We start from the raw sequence: 22,126 nt of genomic DNA, 5'->3' as shown, positions 1-22,126 counted from the left end.
ATAAGGCTCACACTTAAAGACTCATCAACCTAGTTACTTTTGGCAACTCATTGTGTCTCTGCTGCCTCTCCGTTTGCTGCCACCACACTATTTACACTCTGCATCACTACCTGTCCCCGTGTTTGTCATCTCCCGTTGTCAACTCGCTATCATGCCATGTACATCCTCTGTCGGCCTATCTGTCTCAATGTAAACTCTCCGCTGCCTGGCATCCCCGGCTGAACCGCCAGGGTTAACCGTTGTCCTTTGACTGCTTGAAAGAATATATTGTGAATGGGTGTTTTTATCATGTACACCAAAGAAGAATGTGGGGTCTGCAGCATCTTCAGAGGAACAAAATTGAAATCCTTGAAAGGTTTTAGGGCGAGAAGGGATTTTGCAGCAGGGGGAGGTTGAAAGACCTGTGCGCCAAGCGGGCTTGAATGGAGACAGGTCAAGCTCAGTGGTGGTCTTATCTCAGATTCACTTCCGTCTTATAAGCCTTCCTCGTCTGCTTGAACTGCATCTGTTCAGCAAATGGGCTCTGTTTTATTCCCTTCAGAACACTGAAGGGAAGTTGAAACAATGATATTTTGTTTGATGTGCCCGCTAATTACTGTTTCTAAATGTGTTCATTGTTCACCCAGTCGAAGGAGTCTACGTGCTTTGCCAAGCTAACGGTTCTGAAGCCGTGCGAGCGGCCCACGCCTCAACCTTTCTCTCTGCGGTCTTTTAATGATGGTCGAACCTCTATATTTAGTCGTTATCTCCCACACTCCCTCCCTCGCCTCCTTCCCCTTCCCACCTTTTCAATAAGCTGGGCTGTTTGCTGAACTGACAGCCTGATCCTCACATCACTTCTCCGCCCGGCTTGTCAGTTATCACCTACCTTGTCTCTCCGTTCCCAACCCACCAATCAACTGTCACCTACATTGTCTCTCCATTTCATGCTAGCCAATCAACTGTTAGCGTGCCTGTCTTCCCTCAGACAGCCACCCAGTCTGCAGTTGTTATTCTCATTAGTGACTTTCTACTCTCTTGGAGGATGGTATTAGCTAATGAAAGAGGGCTTTGTTGTTTCAGGTCAGGGCCAGTTTTAGTGGATTGACAGGAAACCACTAATGACAAGCAAAAAACCGCACTCTGTTGTGGTTGTCTCAACTCGTGAGCAGAACAACTGGAATCCCACAGTTATTAGCGTGTGGATACCCAACGCTGGTCAATTAATTAGGGGTCCATCAAGGTGTGTGACTCTCACGAAACCAAACGTTTGGTTTGGAGGTGACAAAGCTGAACACGGAAGCATGTCTGTTCTATGAAATATATTCCCAAATAAATGTATTCTCAAATGTTGTGTTTTCTCTGTTACGCTGTGTAAACTGAACTGGACTGACATGTACTACCATTCAAAAGTTTGGGTTCACTTAGAAAAGTCCTTGTTTTTGAAAGAAGAAGCCATTTGTTTTGTCCATTTAAAAAAAACAGCAGATTGATCAGAAATACAGTGTAGACATTGTTCATGTTGTAAATGACTATTGTAGCTGTAAACTGCTGATTGTGTTGTGGAATATCTACATAGGCGTAGAGAAGCCCATTATCAGCAACCATCACTCCTGTGCTCCAATGGCACGTTGTGTTAGCTAATCCAAGTTCATAATTTTAAAAGGCTAATTGATCATTAGAAAACCCTTTTGCAATTATGTTAGCACAGCTGAAAACTGTTGTTCTGATTAAAGAAGCAATACAACTGGACTTCTTTAGACTAGTTGAGTATCTGGAGCATCAGCATTTGTGGGTTCAATTACAGGCTCTTAACGGCTGGAAAAAACAAAGAACTTTCTTCTGAAACTCGTCAGTATATTCTTGTTCTGAAAAATGAAAGCTATTCCATGCGATAAATTGCCAAGAAAATTAAGATCTTGTACAAGGCTGTGTACTACTCCCTTCACAACACAGCGCAAACTGGCTCTAAGCAGAGGCCCCGGTGCACAACTGAGCAAGAGGACAAGTACATTAGAGTGTCTAGTTTGAGAAACAGATGCCTCACAAGTCCTCAACTGGCAGCTTCATTAAATAGTACCCGCAAAACACCAGTCTCAACGTCAACAATGAAGAGGCAACTCTGTGATGATTTGCGTGACTGGAGTCCTTGACAATTTTTTGGTCTTTCCTCTGACACTGCCTAGTATATAGGTCCTGGATGGCAGAAATCTTGGCCCCAGTGATGTACTGGGCTGTATGCACTACCCTCTGTAGCGCCTTATGGTCAGATGCCGGAAAATTTGCCATATCGGTCAGGATGCTCTCGATAATGCAGCTGTAGAACATTTTGAGAATCTTGGGACCCATTCCACATCTTTTCAGTCTCCTGAGGTGTTGTCGTGCCCTCTTCAAGACTGTCTTGGTGTGTTTGGAGCATGATAGTTCGTTGGTGATGTGGACACCAAGAAACGTGAAACTCTCCACGCTCCACTTCAGCCCGTCAATATTAATGGCATGTTGGGTCCTCCTTTTCCTATTGTCCACGATCAGCTCCCTTGTCTTTCTCTGCCAGGTCTCTAACCTCCTCCGTATAGGCTGTCTCATCGTTGTTGATAATCAGGCCTACCACTGTTGTGTCGTCAGCTAACTTAATGATGGTGTTGGAGTCGTGCTTGGCCATGCAGTCGTGGGTGAACAGGGAGTACAGGAGGGGACTGAGCACGCACCCTTGAGGGGCCCCAGTGTTGAGGATCAGCGTAGCAGATGTGTTGTTGCCTACCCTTACCACCTGGGGGGCGGCGCTGTCAAGAAGTCCAGGATCCAGTTGCAGAGGGAGGTGTTTAGTCCCAGGGTCCTTAGCTTAGTGATGAGTTTTATGGGCACTATGGTGTTGAACGCTGAGCTGTAGTCAATGATTAGCATTCTCACATAAGGTGTTCCTTTTGTCCAGGTGAGAAAGGGCATTGTGGAGTGCGATTGAGATTGCATCATCTGTGGATCTGTTGGGGCGGTATGCAAATTGGAGTGAGTCTAGGGTATCCGGGACGATGCTGTTGATGTGAGGCATGACCAGCCTTTCAAAGCACTTCATGGCTACCAAAGTGAGTGCTACAGGGCGGTAATCATTTAAGCAGGTTACCTTCGCTTCCTTGGGAACAGGGACTTTGGTTGTCTGCTTGAAACATGTCGTATTACAGACTCGGTCAGGGAGAGGTTGAAAATATCAGTGAAGACACTTGGCAGTCGGTCCAAAGTAATTCAGACAGACAGACAGGTCCAACAGGCCTGGTCATGTGTGGCAAAGAGGGACATAGGTCAATTGCAGTTGGTCCAGAATAGGGTAGCACGTATTGCACTTAGATGTTGATGTGTTGAAGGTATCAAACTGTCTGTTCAAGCAGTTGGCACACAGTTCGGACACTTTTTGTCAATCAGAAGTCTCCTCACTGTCTCCAGGTTCAGAACAGAGGCTGGGAAATGCATAGTAATAAATAGAGCCATGTCTACATGGAACTCTCTGCCACCCCAGGTAACTCAAGCTATCAATAAAAACAGATTCAAAAACCAGATAAAATAACACCTTACGGCACAATAGGGACTGTGAAGAGACTCAGATATTTGTATATATTTTGTATTGTAATTTACACGGTATTATGTATTGTATTATGTAGGTGGGTGGCCTTGCACAAATCCTTGGCTTATGCGAGCCCGAACAGCTCATAGGCTCCTGTTTCTGAAGAGTGAGGCAGAGTCAGGAGATTATGAATATCATGTATTTTATTTGTTGTGTTTTGTTTCCTGTTTGGACCCCAGGAAGAGTAGCTGCTGCCTTGGTAGCAGATAATTGGGGAACCCAATAAATACTACCACCCGGTTTTTGGTAAAAATGTCCTGGTACTTGGTAAAGTTCATGATGCCGTTGACCTTAACAAGGGCCCCAGGACCAGTGGAAGCAAACTAGCCCCATAACATCAAAGATCCACCACCATATTTTACCATAGATATGAGGTACATTTCTGCATATGCTTCTTATTTTCCAACGCCAAACCCACCATAAACATTTTGCAATAGCCATCTCAGTCTCCGGATTTGAACCCCATTGAAAACCTGTGGTTTGAATTGAAGATGGCAGCCAATAAGCGCAGACAAAGGATGTCAAGGATCTGAAAAGACTATGTATTGGGGTATGGTCTAAGATCCCTCCCAACGTGTTCTCCAATATCACAAAACATTTTAGAAACAGGCTCAGTGTTGTTGTCAAAGGGTAGGGTGCTGGAGTACTGAAAACGGCTGTTGATAATTTTGATCACTATCTAAAAAACATATGTATATATATATATTTATATATTATATTACTTGTTAAACACAATCTCTTTTTCTGAGAAATTGTATTAATATAAAATACATTTAAAATAGTTTTGAGCATGCAATATATTATTTATTTTATACAGTCTTTTTTGCTCATCTTTATCAAGGGTGCCAATAATTATGGACCTAGCTGTAGCTGTGGACTATATCCTGGGAAAGTGGGTTTATAGGCCTTTTCATACCACTGAGCAGAGTGAAACCAAGCTGTACCGAGCTGGCCCTGTTACACATCCACCATTGTAGCTGAAAAAGACAATGTCAAAGGAAAATATCATCTGCTAGCACAGTTTGTCTCGAGTCAGCACTATAGTTAGAAAAGGGTATGTGTATGTACTTGAGTGAAGTGTTTCTGTTGATAATTTAGTCCGTGTGTGAATGGGTTTTGTGTTTTGTTCTGTCCCCTCAGGCTGAAGATGATGGAACACCAGGAGCAGAGTGATGACATCAGTGTCCTGAGCCCGCTGGAGTTGCTGGCAGAGGCCGCCAAGGAGGATGATGGACACTGCCAACCACAGTTCAGGTGAGGCATCCCCACTACCTATGGCACAGATTTAGGATCATCGAACCCCCTACCCTCTCAATCCTAATCTTAATTGTTGGGTTCTAAAACTGACCTCAGAACTGAACTAGGATCACTTCAACCTACCCCCTTCCCATACAGGGCTCCTGAGTGGCACAGCGGTCTAAGGCACTGCATCTCATTGCTAGAGGTGTCACTACAGACCTTGGTTCAATTCCAGGCTGTATCACAACCAGCCGGGATTGGGAGTCCCATAGGGCGGTGCACAATTGGTTGTCCGGGTTAGGGGTTGGCAGGGGTAGGCCGTCATTGTAAAAACAAATTTGTTCTGAACTGACTTGCCTAGTTAAATAAAGGTCACAAATAAAATACAGTACCCTTATACGGATCCTGGATATGATATACTCCATTGCCTTTGAGTGGTCAAAAACATGTCTGTCCTCCCTTGTTCTTTTAGAAATTGTTAGGGCAAATAGAAGAGGCTTCTGACTGTTAGTGTGAAAGTTGTCTGCCTCCCTGCAGACCCCAGGGTGCTAAACAGATGGATAATGTCACCTCATGCTGTCATGATGTACACACTCAGTCAGTCATGGTTAATGTGGCTACTCTGGTCACACCGCACCCCCAGCGAGCAAAACTAGTTGCATGGCGTCATCATCACGGTTGTATAGCGGTTGCATAAAGACATGTTGTTAACATCTTTTTTTAGCAACCAGAAAATCACATTGTAATCTGTTTATATAACATCTTCTGAATCAGAAAAAACAACAATTCTCAACCAGAAAATAATGTAATTAATGCCATGTGTCATTGCTTGCTGCGCTGACTAAGGACAGGGTTGGCCAATTAGCGGTATGATGATGTACATTGATATCGCCACCTCTTTTCACCATATTCAACAACACTGTCTTCTCCTCTTCAGTAGCCTACACGTCCCCACTTGCATTCTGCCCCACCTTGCAGTCTCCTCTGCATACAGGAGTGGTATAATTGCTAATGGCTTAGGATACAATAAAAGTCTGGAAAACGCCGGCAGCCTGGCACACAAAGACAGTTAAAGGTCTCTGCGGTCTATTTAGTGTTACATTGGTGTCGAGTAGAATAGAATCACACCTCGTGATTCAACATTGAGGACTAGGTGCGAATGCTGTCTTGAGGTCTGGGACCCACCCTTTTTCCAAAGTGTAATTATAGTGACATTTTCCTTGACTCAGGGGGAGGATTAGCTTTCACATGCTTTCCTAGCAATTACTATATAGTATTTCTGGGAAATCTCATCTGTCAACATGCCGTTTACACATAGATAGATAGAGAGATAGATAGATAGACAGAGAGAGACAGAGAGAGAGAGACAGAGACAGAGACAGAGACAGAGAGAGAGACAGAGACAGAGAGAGAGAGAGAGAGAGAGAGAGAGAGAGAGAATATGTCCTGACATGGACCCGTCACTGTCAGACCTGGGGTAACCTCTCACTGGCAGAGACGAACAGACAGACAGCCACATTCTGTCAGGAACACAGCCAACAGAGTCAGAGATCACGTCAGGCATTTTAACACAGCGTCCTGGTTTTAACTGTCTGTCCAATAGTACAGTACATTGCTATACAACACAATAGAAATCAATGACAATATAACTTTATCAATCCCTCCAAGAGCAATTTTGAAGGCATCATTGAGAGTACAAATTCACAATGACATAAATTGTTGGAACTAGAAGCACAAGCATTTCGCTACACTCGCATTAACATCTGATAACCATGTGTATGTGACCAATAAAATTGGATTTGATTTTAATTACATCCTGAACATACAATACAACGCGATAGTCCTACATTCATCCATACCATCTGACTATCATATCATACAGCCTGTATGTGCTGTGGCTATAGTATACACTGCGTGGAGAACTTGGGCTGTAATATGTATAACCAGAAATGAACCTTATTTTTAACAGCTATGTTATCCTATGAAATTAAACATCAGCTCTTTTGCCCCGGTGTTGTTTTGGTTCAGATTCAGTTAGTTTCAGCAAGTTGAGGCAGAATTCATAATGCCAGTCAGACTATTGAGTTTCCTTACAGATGACTACCCACTTAGCATCTTAAATGTTAGTAAGGGATGCTACAGGTCAAATTTACCCTTCAGGTGATCTGAGATCTGTCTGAAGCGCTCATAATAACAGCACTAACGGTGAGGCAGCAGTAGTCTGTGCTGTTCAGGGAGTGTGACTGATAAACAGGCTCTCTGGCAGCACATGAAAGCCTAGAAGGGTGCGTGCTGAGGGAGGAAATAAAGAGGGAATTAGGATCATTAGATATGAAAATGGACCCCCCCCTCTCCCTCCACCCCATACACACACACTCAAAACGCATGCACGCTATCATACACACACAAAGCCGTTGTGTCTCTGCTCACTAAGAGAGTCTCACGTGTAAAGAGAATCCCTGTGGTTATACTGTCTGCTCGCTGCACTGAGCCAAAGACCAGACCTGGTCAGAGAGACGAGCTAGCTCTTTAAGAGGGAAAATGCTGGAAAATAAGTGGGCAAAACCATTGTCTATGTTGTCTATTGTCTATGATGTCTATTGTCTGTGTAAATATGTTGTCTATGTCTATTGTCTATGATGTCTATTGACTTTGTTGTCCATTGTCTATGTTGTCTATGTCTAGGTAAATATGTTGACTATGTTGCACCTCCGTCACTCGGTCGCATCGTTGCCATTGTTATCCGCTTGCCTCAGCTTATTGATGTGTGACTGATGGTTAATACCAAGTCTTTCTGAACGGGGGCTAATGGCTGTTTCGTAAAATGTACACTATTGTGGCCTGGAAATATGATCACATTGCTAACATAGACAAATAAAGAGTAGAAAACAACGTTGCCAGCATTGTGATGTCGAGTTTAATTTAGAGGAGTGGCAATGTTGCTATGAGCTAGCAAAGTTAGTCAGAAATAGCTAGCAATGCTAACGTTAGCGAGCTTACATTTCAGCGCTCTGCACTCAATCTTAGCTAGCTAGCTAAAGTTATAATGCATCTAAAGTCAGTTTGGAGATATCGCAATGATCACAAAATCTTGTCCTACAAATTATTTGCCTCCTTTTGAAATGTCATCGTGTTTCCAAGCCACAGTAATGCACTTTAGACTAGCACCCATTGAGACTGAATTGAGTAGAATGCTCAGCTGGACATCAGGCCTAAAACGAACATACAAAAACAATATTATGATGTAATGAGAAACCCATGAATATGTTGTCTATGTAAATGCAGGTTACTGCCAAAATAAAGGAAACACCAACATAAAGTGTCTTAATAGGGTATTGAGCCACCACGAGCCAGAACAGCTTCAATGCACTTTGGCATAGATTCTGCAAGTGTCTGGAACTCTTAGAGGGATGCAACACTATTCTTCCACAAAAAAATTCCATAATTTGGTGTTTTGTTGATGGTGGTGGAAAAACGCTGTCTCAAGCGCTCCAGAATCTCCTATAAGTGTTCAATTGGGGTGAGATCTATTGACTGAGATGGCAATGGCATATGGTTTACATTGTTTTCATGCTTTTCAAACCATTCAGTGACCACTGAAGTGTTTCCATTATTTTGGCAGTTACGTGTATGTACAGTGCATTCGGAAAGCATTCAGACCCCTGGACTTTTTCCACATTCTGTTACGTTACAGCCTTATTCTAAAATTGATAAAATAGTTTTTTCCCCCCCTTCATCAGTCTACACACAATACCCCCATAATGACAGAGAAAAAAAATACATTTTTGCAAATGTATAAAAAGAAAACTGAAATATCATATTTGAATAAGTATTCAGACCCTCTACTCAGTACTTTGTTGAAGCAACTTTTGCAGCAATTACAACCTCAAGTCTTCTTCGCTATGACACTACAAGCTTGGCACACCTGTATTGGGGGAGTTTCTCCCATTCTTCTCTGCAGATCCTCTCAAGCTCTGTCAGGTTGGATGGGTAGAGTCGCTGCACAGCTATTTTCAGGTCTCCAGAGATGTTCGATCGGGTTCAAGTCTGGGCTCTGGCTGGCCCACTCAAGGACATTCAGAGACTTGTCCCGTAGCCACTCATGCGTTGTCTTGGCTGTGTACTTATGGTCGTTGTCCCATTGGAAGATTAACCTTTGCCTCAGGTCCTGAGCGCTCTGGAGCAGGTTTTCATCAAGGATCTCTGTTCTTTACTCCGTTCATCTTTCCCTCGATCCTGACTAGTCTCCCAGTCGCTGCCGCTGAAAAACATCCTGACAGCATGATGCTGCCACCACCATGCTTTAATGTAGGGATGGTGCCAGGTTTCCTCCAGACGTGATGCTTGGCATTCAGTCCAAAGTCTTCAATCTTGGTAACATCAGACCAGAGACTCTTGTTTCTCATGGTCTAAGTCCTTTAGGTGCTTTTTTTCTAAACTCCAAGCGGGGTTGTCGTGCATTTTACTGAGGAGTGGCTTCCGTCTGGCCACTCTACCATAATGGCCTGATAAAGGCCATCGGGTTCTTGGTCACCTCCCAGACCAAGGCCCTTCTCCTCCGAATTCCTCAGCTTGGCCAGGCGGCCAGCTCTAGGAAGAATCTTGCTGGTTCCAAACTTCTTTCATTTAAGAATGATGGAGGCCACTGTGTTCTTGGGGACCTTCCATATTGCAGACATTTTTTGGTACCCTTCCCCAGATCTGTGCCTCGACACAATCCTGTCTCGGAGCTCTACGGACAATTCCTTCGACCTCATGTCTTGGTTTTTTGCTCTGACATGCACTGTCAACTGTGGGATCTTATATAGACAGGTGTGTGGCTTTCCAAATCATGTCCAATCAGTTGAATTTACCACAGGTGGACTCCAATCAAGTTGTAGAAACATCTCAAGGATGATCAATGGAAACGCGATGATGAGGAATAAAAATATTTTGTATCAATTTTATAATAAGGCTGTAATGTTGTCTGTGTTGTCTACATCTATTTAAATGTGTATATGTTGTCTGTTGTCTATGTAAATTAGCTAGTAGTTATTGAGATAGATGTTTGTGTGCATGCAAGCATATTAGCAGGGCTGAAAGTGTGTGCATACATGCACACTGCACACATGTCCTAAAGAAATTTCAGACAGGAGCCATGTCATCTTCAAGCTGCTCTTCACACTTAAACGCCATATCAGTGCGGCTGTGGTGTGATCTGAACTGGGCCCCAGCAGAGCTCAAAAACACCTCCCTAAGATAGATCCTACCCCTACAAACACACACCCACACACACACACTCCTCACCCTCTTCTCCTCTCACGCAGCACCCAAGAGGCTGCAGGAGATGCAGAGTGCTGGGAGAGGCAGAGCGAGAGGATCACAGGAAGAGATGGAGAGAGAGAGAGTGCTGCAGCCCAGCACACGTGCAGCCTGCACATGTTTACTAGAGAAGAGCGGAGACCCTGTTATGTAACACATATCTAGGGGGAGGGGGGAGGATAAGAGGAAGAGTTAGATGGAAGACGGAGTGAGATGGATAGAAGGGGATTGAGGGAGAAATAGATGGGACAGAGAGGGAGAGGAGAGATAAATAATGGAAAGGGGGGAAGGGAGAGAGATTTATGGAAAAGAGGGGCAAGGAGGGAGAAATATATATGGCAAAGAGAGGGAGAAGGAGAGAAAAAATACGTAAGCATTCACTCCCCTTGACTTTTTCCACATTTTGTTGAGTTACAGCCTGAATTTTAGATTCTTTTAATTTAGATTTTGTGTCACTGGCCTACACACAATATCCCAGTGGAATTGTGTTTTTCTACATTTTTACAAATTAATTTAAATAAAAATCTGAAATGTCAATAAGTATTCAACCCCTTTGTTATGGCGAGCCTATATAAGTTCATGAGTAGGAATTTGCTTAACAAGTCACATAATACGTTCAATGGACTCTGTGTGCAATTATAGTGTTTAACATGATTTTTGAATGACTACCTCATTTCTGTATCCTAAACATACAATTATTTGTGTGGTCCCTAAGTCAAGCAGTGACTTTCAAACACAGATTCAACCAGAAATACCAGGGAGGTTTTCCAATGCTTCTCAAAGAAGGGCCCCTATTGGTAGATGGGTAAAAAAAAAGTACATTGACTATCCCTTTGAGCATGAGGAAGTTATCAATTACACTTGGGATGGTGTATCAATACAGTCACTACAAAGATACAAATCAAATCAAATTTTATTTGTCACATACACATGGTTAGCAGATGTTAATGCGAGTGTAGCGAAATGCTTGTTCTTCTAGTTCCGACAATGCAGTAATAACCAACAAGTAATCTAACTAACAATTCCAAAACTACTGTCTTATACACACAAGTGTAGGGGGATAAAGAATATGTACATAGAGATATATGAATGAGTGATGGTACAGAGCGGCATAGGCAAGATACAGTAGATGGTATCGAGTACAGTATATACATATGAGATGAGTATGTAAACAAAGTGGCATAGTTAAAGTGGCTAGTGATACATGTATTACATAAAGATGCAGTAGATGATATAGAGTACAGTATATACGTATACATATGAGATGAATAATGTAGGGTATGTAAACATTATATTAGGTAGCATTGTTTAAAGTGGCTAGTGATATATTTTACATAATTTCCCATCAATTCCTATTATTAAAGTGGCTGGAGTTGAGTCAGTGTGTTGGCAGCAGCCACTCAATGTTAGTGGTGGCTGTTTAACAGTCTGATGGCCTTGAGATAGAAGCTGTTTTTCAGTCTCTCGGTCCCAGCTTTGATGCACCTGTACTGACCTCGCCTTCTGGATGATAGCGGGGTGAACAGGCAGTGGCTCGGGTGGTTGTTGTCCTTGATGATCTTTATGGCCTTCCTGTAACATCGGGTAGTGTAGGTGTCCTGGAGGGCAGGTAGTTTGCCCCCGGTGATGCGTTGTGCAGACCTCACTACCCTCTGGAGAGCCTTACGGTTGTGGGCGGAGCAGTTGCCGTACCAGGCGGTGATACAGCCCGCCAGGATGCTCTCGATTGTGCATCCGTAGAAGTTTGTGAGTGCTTTTGGTGACAAGCCAAATTTCTTCAGCCTCCTGAGGTTGAAGAGGCGCTGCTGCGCCTTCTTCACGATGCTGTCTGTGTGGGTGGACCAATTCAATTTATCTGTGATGTGTATGCCGAGGAACTTAAAACTTACTACCCTCTCCACTACTGTTCCATCGATGTGGATAGGGGGGTGTTCCCTCTGCTGTTTCCTGAAGTCCACAATCATCTCCTTAGTTTTGTTGACGTTGAGTGTGAGGTTATTGTCCTGACACCACACTCCGAGGGCCCTCACCTCCTCCCTGTAGGCCGTCTCGTCGTTGTTGGTAATCAAGCCTACCACTGTTGTGTCGTCCGCAAACTTGTTGATTGAGTTGGAGGCGTGCGTGGCCACGCAGTCGTGGGTGAACAGGGAGTACAGGAGAGGGCTCAGAACGCACCCTTGTGGGGCCCCAGTGTTGAGGATCAGCGGGGTGGAGATGTTGTTGCCTACCCTCACCACCTGGGGGCGGCCCGTCAGGAAGTCCAGTACCCAGTTGCACAGGGTGGGGTCGAGACCCAGGGTCTCGAGCTTGATGACGAGCTTGGAGGGTACCATGGTGTTAAATGCCGAGCTGTAGTCGATGAACAGCATTCTCACATAGGTATTCCTCTTGTCCAGATGGGTTAGGGCAGTGTGGTTGAGATTGCATCGTCTGTGGACCTATTTGGGTGGTAAGCAAATTGGAGTGGGTCTAGGGTGTCAGGTAGGGTGGAGGTGATATGGTCCTTGACTAGTCTCTCAAAGCACTTCATGATGACGGAAGTGAGTGCTACGGGGCGGTAGTCATTTAGCTCAGTTACCTTAGCTTTCTTGGGAACAGGAACAATGGTGGCCCTCTTGAAGCATGTGGGAACAGCAGACTGGGATAGGGATTGATTGAATATGTCCGTAAACACACCAGCCAGCTGGTCTGCGCATGCTCTGAGGGCGCGGCTGGGGATGCCGTCTGGGCCTGCAGCCTTGCGAGGGTTAACACGTTTAAATGTTTTACTCACCTCGGCTGCAGTGAAGGAGAGTCTGCATGTTATGGTTGCAGGCCGTGTCAGTGGCACTGTATTGTCCTCAAAGCGGGCAAAAAAGTTATTTAGTCTGCCTGGGAGCAAGACATCCTGGTCCGTGACGGGGCTGGTTTTCTTTTTGTAATCCGTGATTGACTGTAGACCCTGCCACATACCTCTTGTGTCTAAGCCGTTGAATTGAGATTCTACTTTGTCTCTATACTGATGCTTAGCTTGTTTGATTGCCTTGCGGAAGGAATAGCTACACTGTTTGTATTCGGTCATGTTTCCGGTCACCTTTCCCTGATTAAAAGTAGTGGTTCGCGCTTTCAGTTTCACGTGAATGCTGCCATCAATGCACGGTTTCTGGTTTGGGAATGTTTTAATCGTTGCTATGGGAATGACATCTTTAACGCACGTTCTAATGAACTCGCACACCGAAACAGCGTATTCGTCAATGTTGTTGTCTGACGCAATACGAAACATATCCCAGTCCACGTGATGGAAGCAGTCTTGGAGTGTGGAATCAGATTGGTCGGACCAGCGTTGGACAGACCTCAGCGTGGGAGGTTCTTGTTTTAGTTTCTGTCTGTAGGCAGGGATCAACAAAATGGAGTCGTTTCCTAACTCAGTTGCCGGAGAGGAGGGAAAACGCTGAGAAATTTCGTCATGAGGCCAATGGTGACTTTAAAACATTTACAGAGTGTAAAGGCTGTGATAGGGGAAATCTGAAGATGGATCAACAATATTGTAGTCCACAATACGAACCTATGTTGTGACTTTACTTTCATTAATCTGATGACTGTTATTTATCTAATCAACTAACTCTTTAAAAGTCAATCGATTAAATACATAATAAACTAATAATAATAAACAAACTATTATTATGGCACCACGAGAGCATTGTTTTAAAGAGTTACCATCTCCCGATTAAACTCTAAAGGTCTTTACCTATTACATCCATAAACAGTCAACTCATTAACCATAACCTCATATCATCCTTCTGAACAGTCGTAACCTCCTGCATCTGCATAAACCCCAGCCTTACTTATGATTCAGTACTACACAAATTGTTTAAATTATTTATTTACTAGCGAACTAAATGATAACACAGGATAAACATACACATTTAATACATTAAAACGGGTCCCTAGAGGACTGACACAATATGGCGTTTTGTTACAAAGGAAATGAAGAGGGCGAGAGAGAGAGAGGGACAGAGACATAATACTTTGGTACATTTAGAAACTACTCTCACAGTAATTATATACTTTTCACACAAACCACTGCCAGTTTGGAGTAAGAAATCATGAATATATTTACATGTAAATGCCTTGGTTCACCGGGTATCTCTGTCGGAACCAAGCCTTCTTTGAAAGGTGTTTGGTTGGGACTTTCTGTGGCACACTTGTAATGCTCTGATTGTCCCCTGTCTCTTCTACTTTTGCACTCCTCTGCCATCGCCCGGCATCCGGCGACCCGTCGTGTAGTCCTGAACAGAACAACAGAGCTCACTCTGCTTCCACTCGCTCTGGAAGATGATTCTTTGAAGATAGGCTAGCCAGCCGTATCGATGGTTCTCAGTAGGGCGATGAGAGTAGTATAATACATATGATGGCTTGAAGAGTAGTAGAATGATCCCAGCTAATCAGCCATACCAGTGATTGTCCGAGAGGTGACGTTATCATCTCTACCTCGTGTTGAGATTTCAGAGTTCTATCCACTTTGGACGTGAGCTGCAACTCAATGCCTCTCTGGCCTGGTATGTTAATTCTTAACCCACTGTTTTATACAGTTAATTCAAAAACGCTCGCTGACCTCACTCAAGGGGCGGTGACTACTCAATTGTACAAAGTTATAGAAACAATTTCCTCTTGTAGTTTCTAAGATCACTTCCCTCTCTTAACAAAAACACAATTTCGTACACAGTGTAGAGGATACAGACTTCGTACATGTAGTGTCTATACTTTTGAAGTTACAGTATTTCCTTTGTAACATTTTTAATGACATCACAAAATAACAACCGAAATGACATTATTATTCTTTAGATCGCCTCTGACCATTCTCCACGATCATTCTCCATGGAAATTTCTCCTCACACATGTCGCTTTCAGGAAACACTGTTACAGCATTTGGTATGTCTGAAACAAATTCCATTGAAAACATTTCTAAGCTCTTCAAAGGTAAATGATTTTATTTATTTGGTTTCCATGTTAGAAATATTGTTCCAGCATTCGCTTTAGAACGTGTTACAGTTTCGGCGGAAAAACGTCTGCGAAACAAATTCCATTACATTTCTAAGTGAATTTGGAGAGGGAGATAGCTGAAAGTTCTAATTCTTGATTTACAACAGGGTTTGAACTGTCATACACCCACCCCCCCCCCCCCCCAAGCTGATCTGACTTATTTGAATACAGTCATGACACCTAAATGACAGAGTGAAAAGAATGAAGCCTGCATAAAATAAAAACAATTAAAAACATGCATTCTGTTTGCAATAAGGCACTAAAGTCAAACTACAAAAAATGTGTCAAGAAAATTCACTTTATATTCTGAATAGAAAGTGTTATGTTTGGGGCAAATCCAACCCAACACATCACTTAGTACCACTCTTCATATTTCCAAGGTGGCTGCATTATGTTATGGGTATGCTTGTCATCTGCAAGTTTTTTTTTTAAGAAACTGAATATGGCTAAGCACAGACAAAATCCTAGAGGAAAACTTGGTTCAGTCTGCTTTCCACCAGACACATGGGAGACAAATTCACCTTTCAGCAGGACAATAACCAAAAACACAAGGCCAAATATACACAACATTGAATGTTCCTGACTGGCCTAGTTATGGTTTTGACTTAAATTGGCTTGACAATCTATGGCAAGACTTGAAAATGTCTGTCCAGCTATGATCAACAACCAACTTGACAGAGTTTGAGGAATTTAAAAAAGAATAATGTGTAAATATTGTACAATCCAGCTCTTAGAAACTTACCCAGAAAGACTCAGCTGTAATCGCTGCCTAAGGTGATACTAAAATGTATTGACTCAGGGGTGTAAATACTTATTTCATTTTCAATATATTTGCTAAAAATGTCTAAAAACATGTTTTCACTTTGCCATTATGGGGTATAGTATGTAGATGGGAGAGAGAAAAAAATATATTTAATCCTTCTTGAATTCAGGCTGTAACACAACAGCATGCGGAATAAGTCAAGAGGTATGAATACTTTCTGAAGGCACTGTATATGGGAAAGCGAGAGAATGAGACACACACACACACACTGCTACCTACCTTTCAAATACAAAGCAAAGAGCCTCCACTCACCGGCTGGTTAGATCTCAGTCAGTGAGAGCTGAGAGCCTGGAGCAATGCCATTGGAGTTAATGATAGCCCTGTCTCTCTCTCTCTCACACACACACACACACACACACACACACACACACACACACACACACACACACACACACACACACACACACACACACACACACACACACACACACACACAGAGACATTAGACACACACACACACAGAGACATTAGACACCACAAACACACAGAGATTATACACCATACACCTGCTTCTAATCCACTGCCAGGGAACACAGAGAACTGACAGCCTTTGACTCGAGAAGCATGGCTCAGCATCTATATCAGGGGTGCTGGGAAAGCATGGGAACCAAGTACCTAAAGGAAAATCACTTTGACACGTGAAACAGTTTTTTTTTCACAGTGAATTCTATAGGACTATTCTATTTTGCATTGGGGAGTTCCCAAAAGTGTCATTTTTCCAATTCCACTCCCGCCGAGAGTCATCGTCATCAACATATTTTTCTGTACTAGCTACTGAATTCTATCAGAGCTGGTATTACTAGTGAACAGCGTTGGCTTTGATGTAGGTAAACACTGATTTTCCTGCCAGAATGGTGAGAAAAGGACAACCGTTGGCTGTGTGCGTTTCTCTAATGTTTACCCACACTTGATTTGGTATTATCAGTAGCATTTTGAATGGGGGACTCAAATCCTGGTAGCACACTATCTATTGTACACCATTTCTAGCACAGTTGACAGTAGCATGGGTGCCGAGAAACATTGTGTACGCTGGCCCAGGTTGCGTTGGTTGTGCCGGGTCTTAATTAAAAGCTGTTTAATAATGGAGGACGATGCAGCTCACTCGTCCCCACGGAGTGCCAGTGTTTTTCTATTAGCGGCCTCGGCGCTGCCTGGGTACTGGCAAGGGGCCTATAGCACTGCCTGTTTACAGCACGGAAGAAATGGAGGCACAAGTGCGCACAGAACACATGCAGGCACAGACCCATTGCGTCAGCGGCAGTGGTCCCTTAGCAGTTGAGGATTACATCAGTCAGGCTGACACACACACACACATACACATGCATGATACTTACAAACCATTTTCTTTCTTTCTTTCGCTCTCCCATTCCTCTTTCACTCTCACACACACAAACCACTCGCATGTCCCGCACACCCGCACATACATGCCACTTAATCTCTCACACGTCATACATTGGCATTTAAATGTCTCTTATCTACCCTCAAGGCTGATTCAGCGCCCGTCTCAAAGTAAGCCACTCAAGATAATGTTCCCAAATTGATTGAAACAAATACATTAGAATGACTTTAATAATGACTCATCGATTTCCCTCCCCTTCCTATTTATAGCCCAGAGGAGAACGACTGCCCCCTCTCATTCAAACCACATAAATTCAAGGCAGACCGCGGTACTGCAGGCATTGTTAGCAGAAAACAGGATCCCCCATTCTAGTGAATGGAATATCAATTCACCCAAATACATATACAGTACCAGTCAAAAGTTTACACACCTACTCATTTCAGGGTTTTTCTTTATTTTTTACTATTTTCTACATTGTAGAATAATAGGGAAGACATCAAAACTATGAAATAACACATATGGAATCATGTAGTAACCAAAAAAAGTGTTAAACAAATCAATATATATTTGAGATTCTTCAAAGTAGCAGGGTACGAGGTAATTGAGGTAGAGAAGTGTTTACTGTGTAGGAAGAGATAAAGTGACTAAGCAACGGGATAGATAATCAAAATGGCAATCTTTGTGGTCAATCTTCATACCAATAATTGCTTATTTTACACCAGTTGTATGTCCTTGAACCAATTATAAAAAAAATGCACACAGAAGAAGTTATAAGGATAATTGAGTTGCTATTCAGCCTGCAGTACCCCGGGCGGCCTTCAACTTGAGTTACTCAATAAGAGGGGACAGCACGGAGCTAGCCTGCAACATCACTTCCTGGAGTAGCTCAAACTGCGTATGCTATGTCTCCATGAGACGCCATCTTAACCGACTTCATTTTGCTTCTATGCACAATTGAGTCTTCACATAGGAATGAATGGTGTTACGTGATCGATGGCTTTGTCCATTCATATACAGCCATTGCTATACCCCCCCTCTCTCCCTCTCCTTTTGACTCTCATCTCCCTCCCTCCTTCCTATACCTCCCTCTCCCTCCTTTTTCCCTTCCTTTCTCTTTCTCTGTAGTTGTGTGTGGCTGGGTGTCTGTTGGTGTAGTGTCTTTGTACTACCAGGGAGCCAGAGGGCATGCTGCTGCAACGGCCACTCTCTCCCTTTCCCTCTAATGAGAGTGTGCCATAGAGATGGCCACGTGAGTCTGGGTTACACACGCGCCCCCGCACACACCCATACACACCCTCCACATCAAGTAAAATGTTATTAGTCACATACTTCGTAAAACAACAAGCGTAGACTAACAGTGAAACACTTACTTATATACAGTGCCCTGGGAAAGTATTCAGTCCCCTTGACTTTTTACACATTCTGTTACAGCCTTATTCTAAAATGGATTTAATAAAAACATTTCCTCAGCACACTATCCCATAATGACAAAGCAAAAACAGTTTTTTGGACATTTTTGCACATTTATTACAAGCAAAAATAGAAATTCCTTATTTACATAAGTAAAGTAGACCCTTTGCTATGAGACTCGAAATTGAGCTCAGGTGCATCCTGTTTCCATTGATCATCCAACTTGATTGGAGTCCACCTGTGGTAAATTCAATTGATTGGACATGATTTGGAAAGGCACACACCTGTCTATATAAGGTCCCACAGTTGACAGTGCATGTCGGAGCAAAAACCAAGCCATGAGATCGAAGGAATACTTATGTAAATGTGATATTTCAGTTTTATTTTTTTTATATATTAGTAAACCTTTCTAAAAACTTTCTTTTGCTTTGTCATTATGGGGTATTGTGTGTATATCGATGAGGAAATCAATTTTAGAATAAGGCTGTAACATAACAAAATGTGGGAAAAGTCAAGGGGTCTGAATACTTAATTAGAAATGGTGACATGCGGAATGAATAAATGCACTCACACACACTTGCACACACACACACACACACACACACACACACACACACACACACACACACACACACACACACACACACACACACACACACACACACACACACACACACACACACACACACACACAGTGCCATCTCTGTCTCAGTGGGAATTCTGTACTGGACCACAGGGCTAGAGTACAGCCAGTCTCTGTTTGTCTTGGGCCGGCCTGATGCCACTGCCAGCAGAAATATCTTCTCTTCTCTTCCTTTGCTCTCTGTCTGCTACTCCCTCATTATAGAAGCCAGCGGGTTGCAGAACTGTAGGACAAACAAACAGTTTGGGATTAACTCTCTCTCATCTCTTTCACCAAACCAGTGCTTTTCAAACCTCTCCTCGGGAACCCTTAAGACATTTCACCATTTTGTTGTAGCCCTTAACTAGCTCACCGAATTCACCTATTCAAGCGCTTGATGATTAGTTGACAAGTTGAATCAGGGTTGCGAGCTGTGGAATTGCTCAAACACATGGAACTCCTGAGGGTGCCTGAGGAGAGGTTTGAAAACCCTTGGACTAGACAAGAGGACCACAGTACTGCGGCCTGTATCCTAGCTAGGTTGTGCAGAGCCGTGGTTGAGTGGGTAACACTACCGGCCCAATCTGCATATGCCTCCCCACTGGAGACTGGGGTTCCATCCCTGTCTCCTCTTATGTCTCCCTTCTCACTATATCCCCTACTACCGGTATATACAGTATACCTGTCTATTAAACCAGGAAAAAAGACTAGGTTGAGTGAAACTCTATTCTTATTTTTATATAAATATCCAAGGTAGCTTTTCCCCCTATGTGGTCTCGTGGTCTTGCATGACCATAATCGAATGCCTCGTTTTCGCTCTGAAAGTTTGACAACCTGGAAATCGAGGTCCGCCGTGTGCTACCAACAAGAAGAAAATCATATGAAATGTGCAAATGCTTGCTATTCCGGTTTTAACCAGTTCAACTTAAGGCCCCTCTGTTGTGTGTCGTTCATTTGTGGTGGAACTCCAACTGAAAGTATACGCAGAAAACGGTACACAGCAGTTTACTGGAAGAGAGTTGTTAATTGCAGGCATTACAGGAGGGACAGTGAGTCTATGAAGGGCAGTGTGAGTGAATGACCTCTCAGTACTCAGGGCTATAGAGCCTCAGTGGATAGGCAGTCGAACAGCTCTAGGGCTGTGTGTGTGTGTGTGTCAGTAATTGTCTCCTGTGAGAACAACATGTAGGCCACCCAAAAGTTCCTGAGGACAACAAATGCTGCATTCACTGCTACGGACAAACTGACGCCGCTTACTCACCCACACTCAGGCTGTGGCCTACACACACACACGCTCACACGCACACACGTACACAGACAAGACAGATAGGCACACACAAACACACATATACACACAAAAACACACCCCCCCCTCACACCTCTCACAAACACAGGAAAGCAAACACAGAAAAGAGGAGAGTAAATAATTCATACTGAACACAGTTCGATGTGGTGGGAACTAACCTCATTATGCAATGCAGTTTACATCTTGTATAACCCACATAAGAACTGGAGTCTATCTCTCAGACCATCTGACATCAATTCCTTACCTGAGGGTCTGTGTCCAATAACTTAGTCTGTGCACTCCTCCTGTTGACTGTGTCTGAGAACTCTGATCACACACACACACACACACACACACACACACACACACACACACACACACACACACACACACACACACACACACACACACACACACACACACACACACACACACAGTGCCTGGGACCTCTAAAGCTGACGATCTATTCATCCTCTGGTGTTTAGTATTGTTCTGCTTCCATTTTCTCCTGGTCTCTGTTTGCACTAGATTAGAATATTAACAATGGTTTCTGCGTATGAACAAGAGTGTGTTTGTGTGTGAGTGTGTGTGTGTGTTAGAGAGAGAGAGAACTTCTCTGTTGTGTATATATACTGTATGTACAGTGCATTCGGAAAGTATTCAGACCTCTTGACTCTTCCCACATTTTGTTACATTACAGCCTTATTCTAAAATGGATTAAATTATTTTTTTCCTCATCAATCTACACACAATACTCCATAATGACAAAGTGAAAACAGTTATTTTGACATTTTAGTACATTTATTAAAAATGAAAAACAGATACCTTATTTACATAAATATTCAGACCCTTTGCTATGGGACTCGAAATTGAGCTCAGGAACATCCTGATTCCATTGGTCATCCTTGAGATGTTTCTACAACTTGATTGGAGTCCACCTGTGGTCAATTCAATTGATTAGACATGATTTGGAAAGGCACACACCTGTCTATACAAGGTCCCACAGTTGACAGTGCATGTCAGAGCAGAAACCAAGACATGAGGTTGAAGGTATTGTCCGTAGAGCTTTTGTCGAGGCACAGATCTGGGTAAGGGTACCAAAAAATGTCTGCAGTATTGAAGGTCCCCAAGAACACAGTGGCCTCCATCATTCTTAATTTGAAGAAGTTTGGAACCCCCAAGACTCTTCCGAGAGCTGGCCGCCCGCCCAAACTGAGCAATCGGGAGAGGAGGGCCTTGGTCTGGGAAGTGACCAAGAACCCAATGGTCTCTCTGACAGAGCTCCTGAGTGCCTTTGTGGAGATGGGAGAATCTTCCAGAAGGACAACCAATCAATCTGATAGAGTGGCTAGATGGAAGCAACTCCTCAGTAAAAAGCCCATGACAGCCTGCTTGGAGTTTGCCAAAAGCTGCCTAAAGGACTCAGACCATGCTGAAACCAAGATTGAACTCTTTGAGCTGAATGCCAAGTACCACGTCTGGAAGAAACC

The 22,126-nt window shown here is 43.4% G+C and overlaps 1 protein-coding gene across 4 annotated transcripts in view; it reads left to right on the top strand.

Annotated features, from left to right (window-relative positions):
* The window catches only part of LOC135509646 (GRAM domain-containing protein 2A), a 63,830-nt gene that overhangs the window by 9,593 nt on the left and 32,111 nt on the right, over positions 1-22,126 (top strand). For all 4 annotated transcript variants that reach the window (XM_064930477.1, XM_064930475.1, XM_064930476.1 and 1 more), the window contains exon 2: positions 4,736-4,849. In XM_064930477.1, coding sequence (XP_064786549.1) covers positions 4,743-4,849 — 107 coding nt within the window. In that variant the 5' untranslated portion in view covers positions 4,736-4,742. The remainder of the gene's footprint in view (positions 1-4,735; positions 4,850-22,126) is intronic.

This window comes from Oncorhynchus masou, chromosome 22 (genome assembly GCF_036934945.1).
Source record: "Oncorhynchus masou masou isolate Uvic2021 chromosome 22, UVic_Omas_1.1, whole genome shotgun sequence".
Taxonomy (NCBI): Eukaryota; Metazoa; Chordata; class Actinopteri; order Salmoniformes; family Salmonidae; genus Oncorhynchus; species Oncorhynchus masou.
This window is presented reverse-complemented; position numbering and strand designations above follow the sequence as displayed.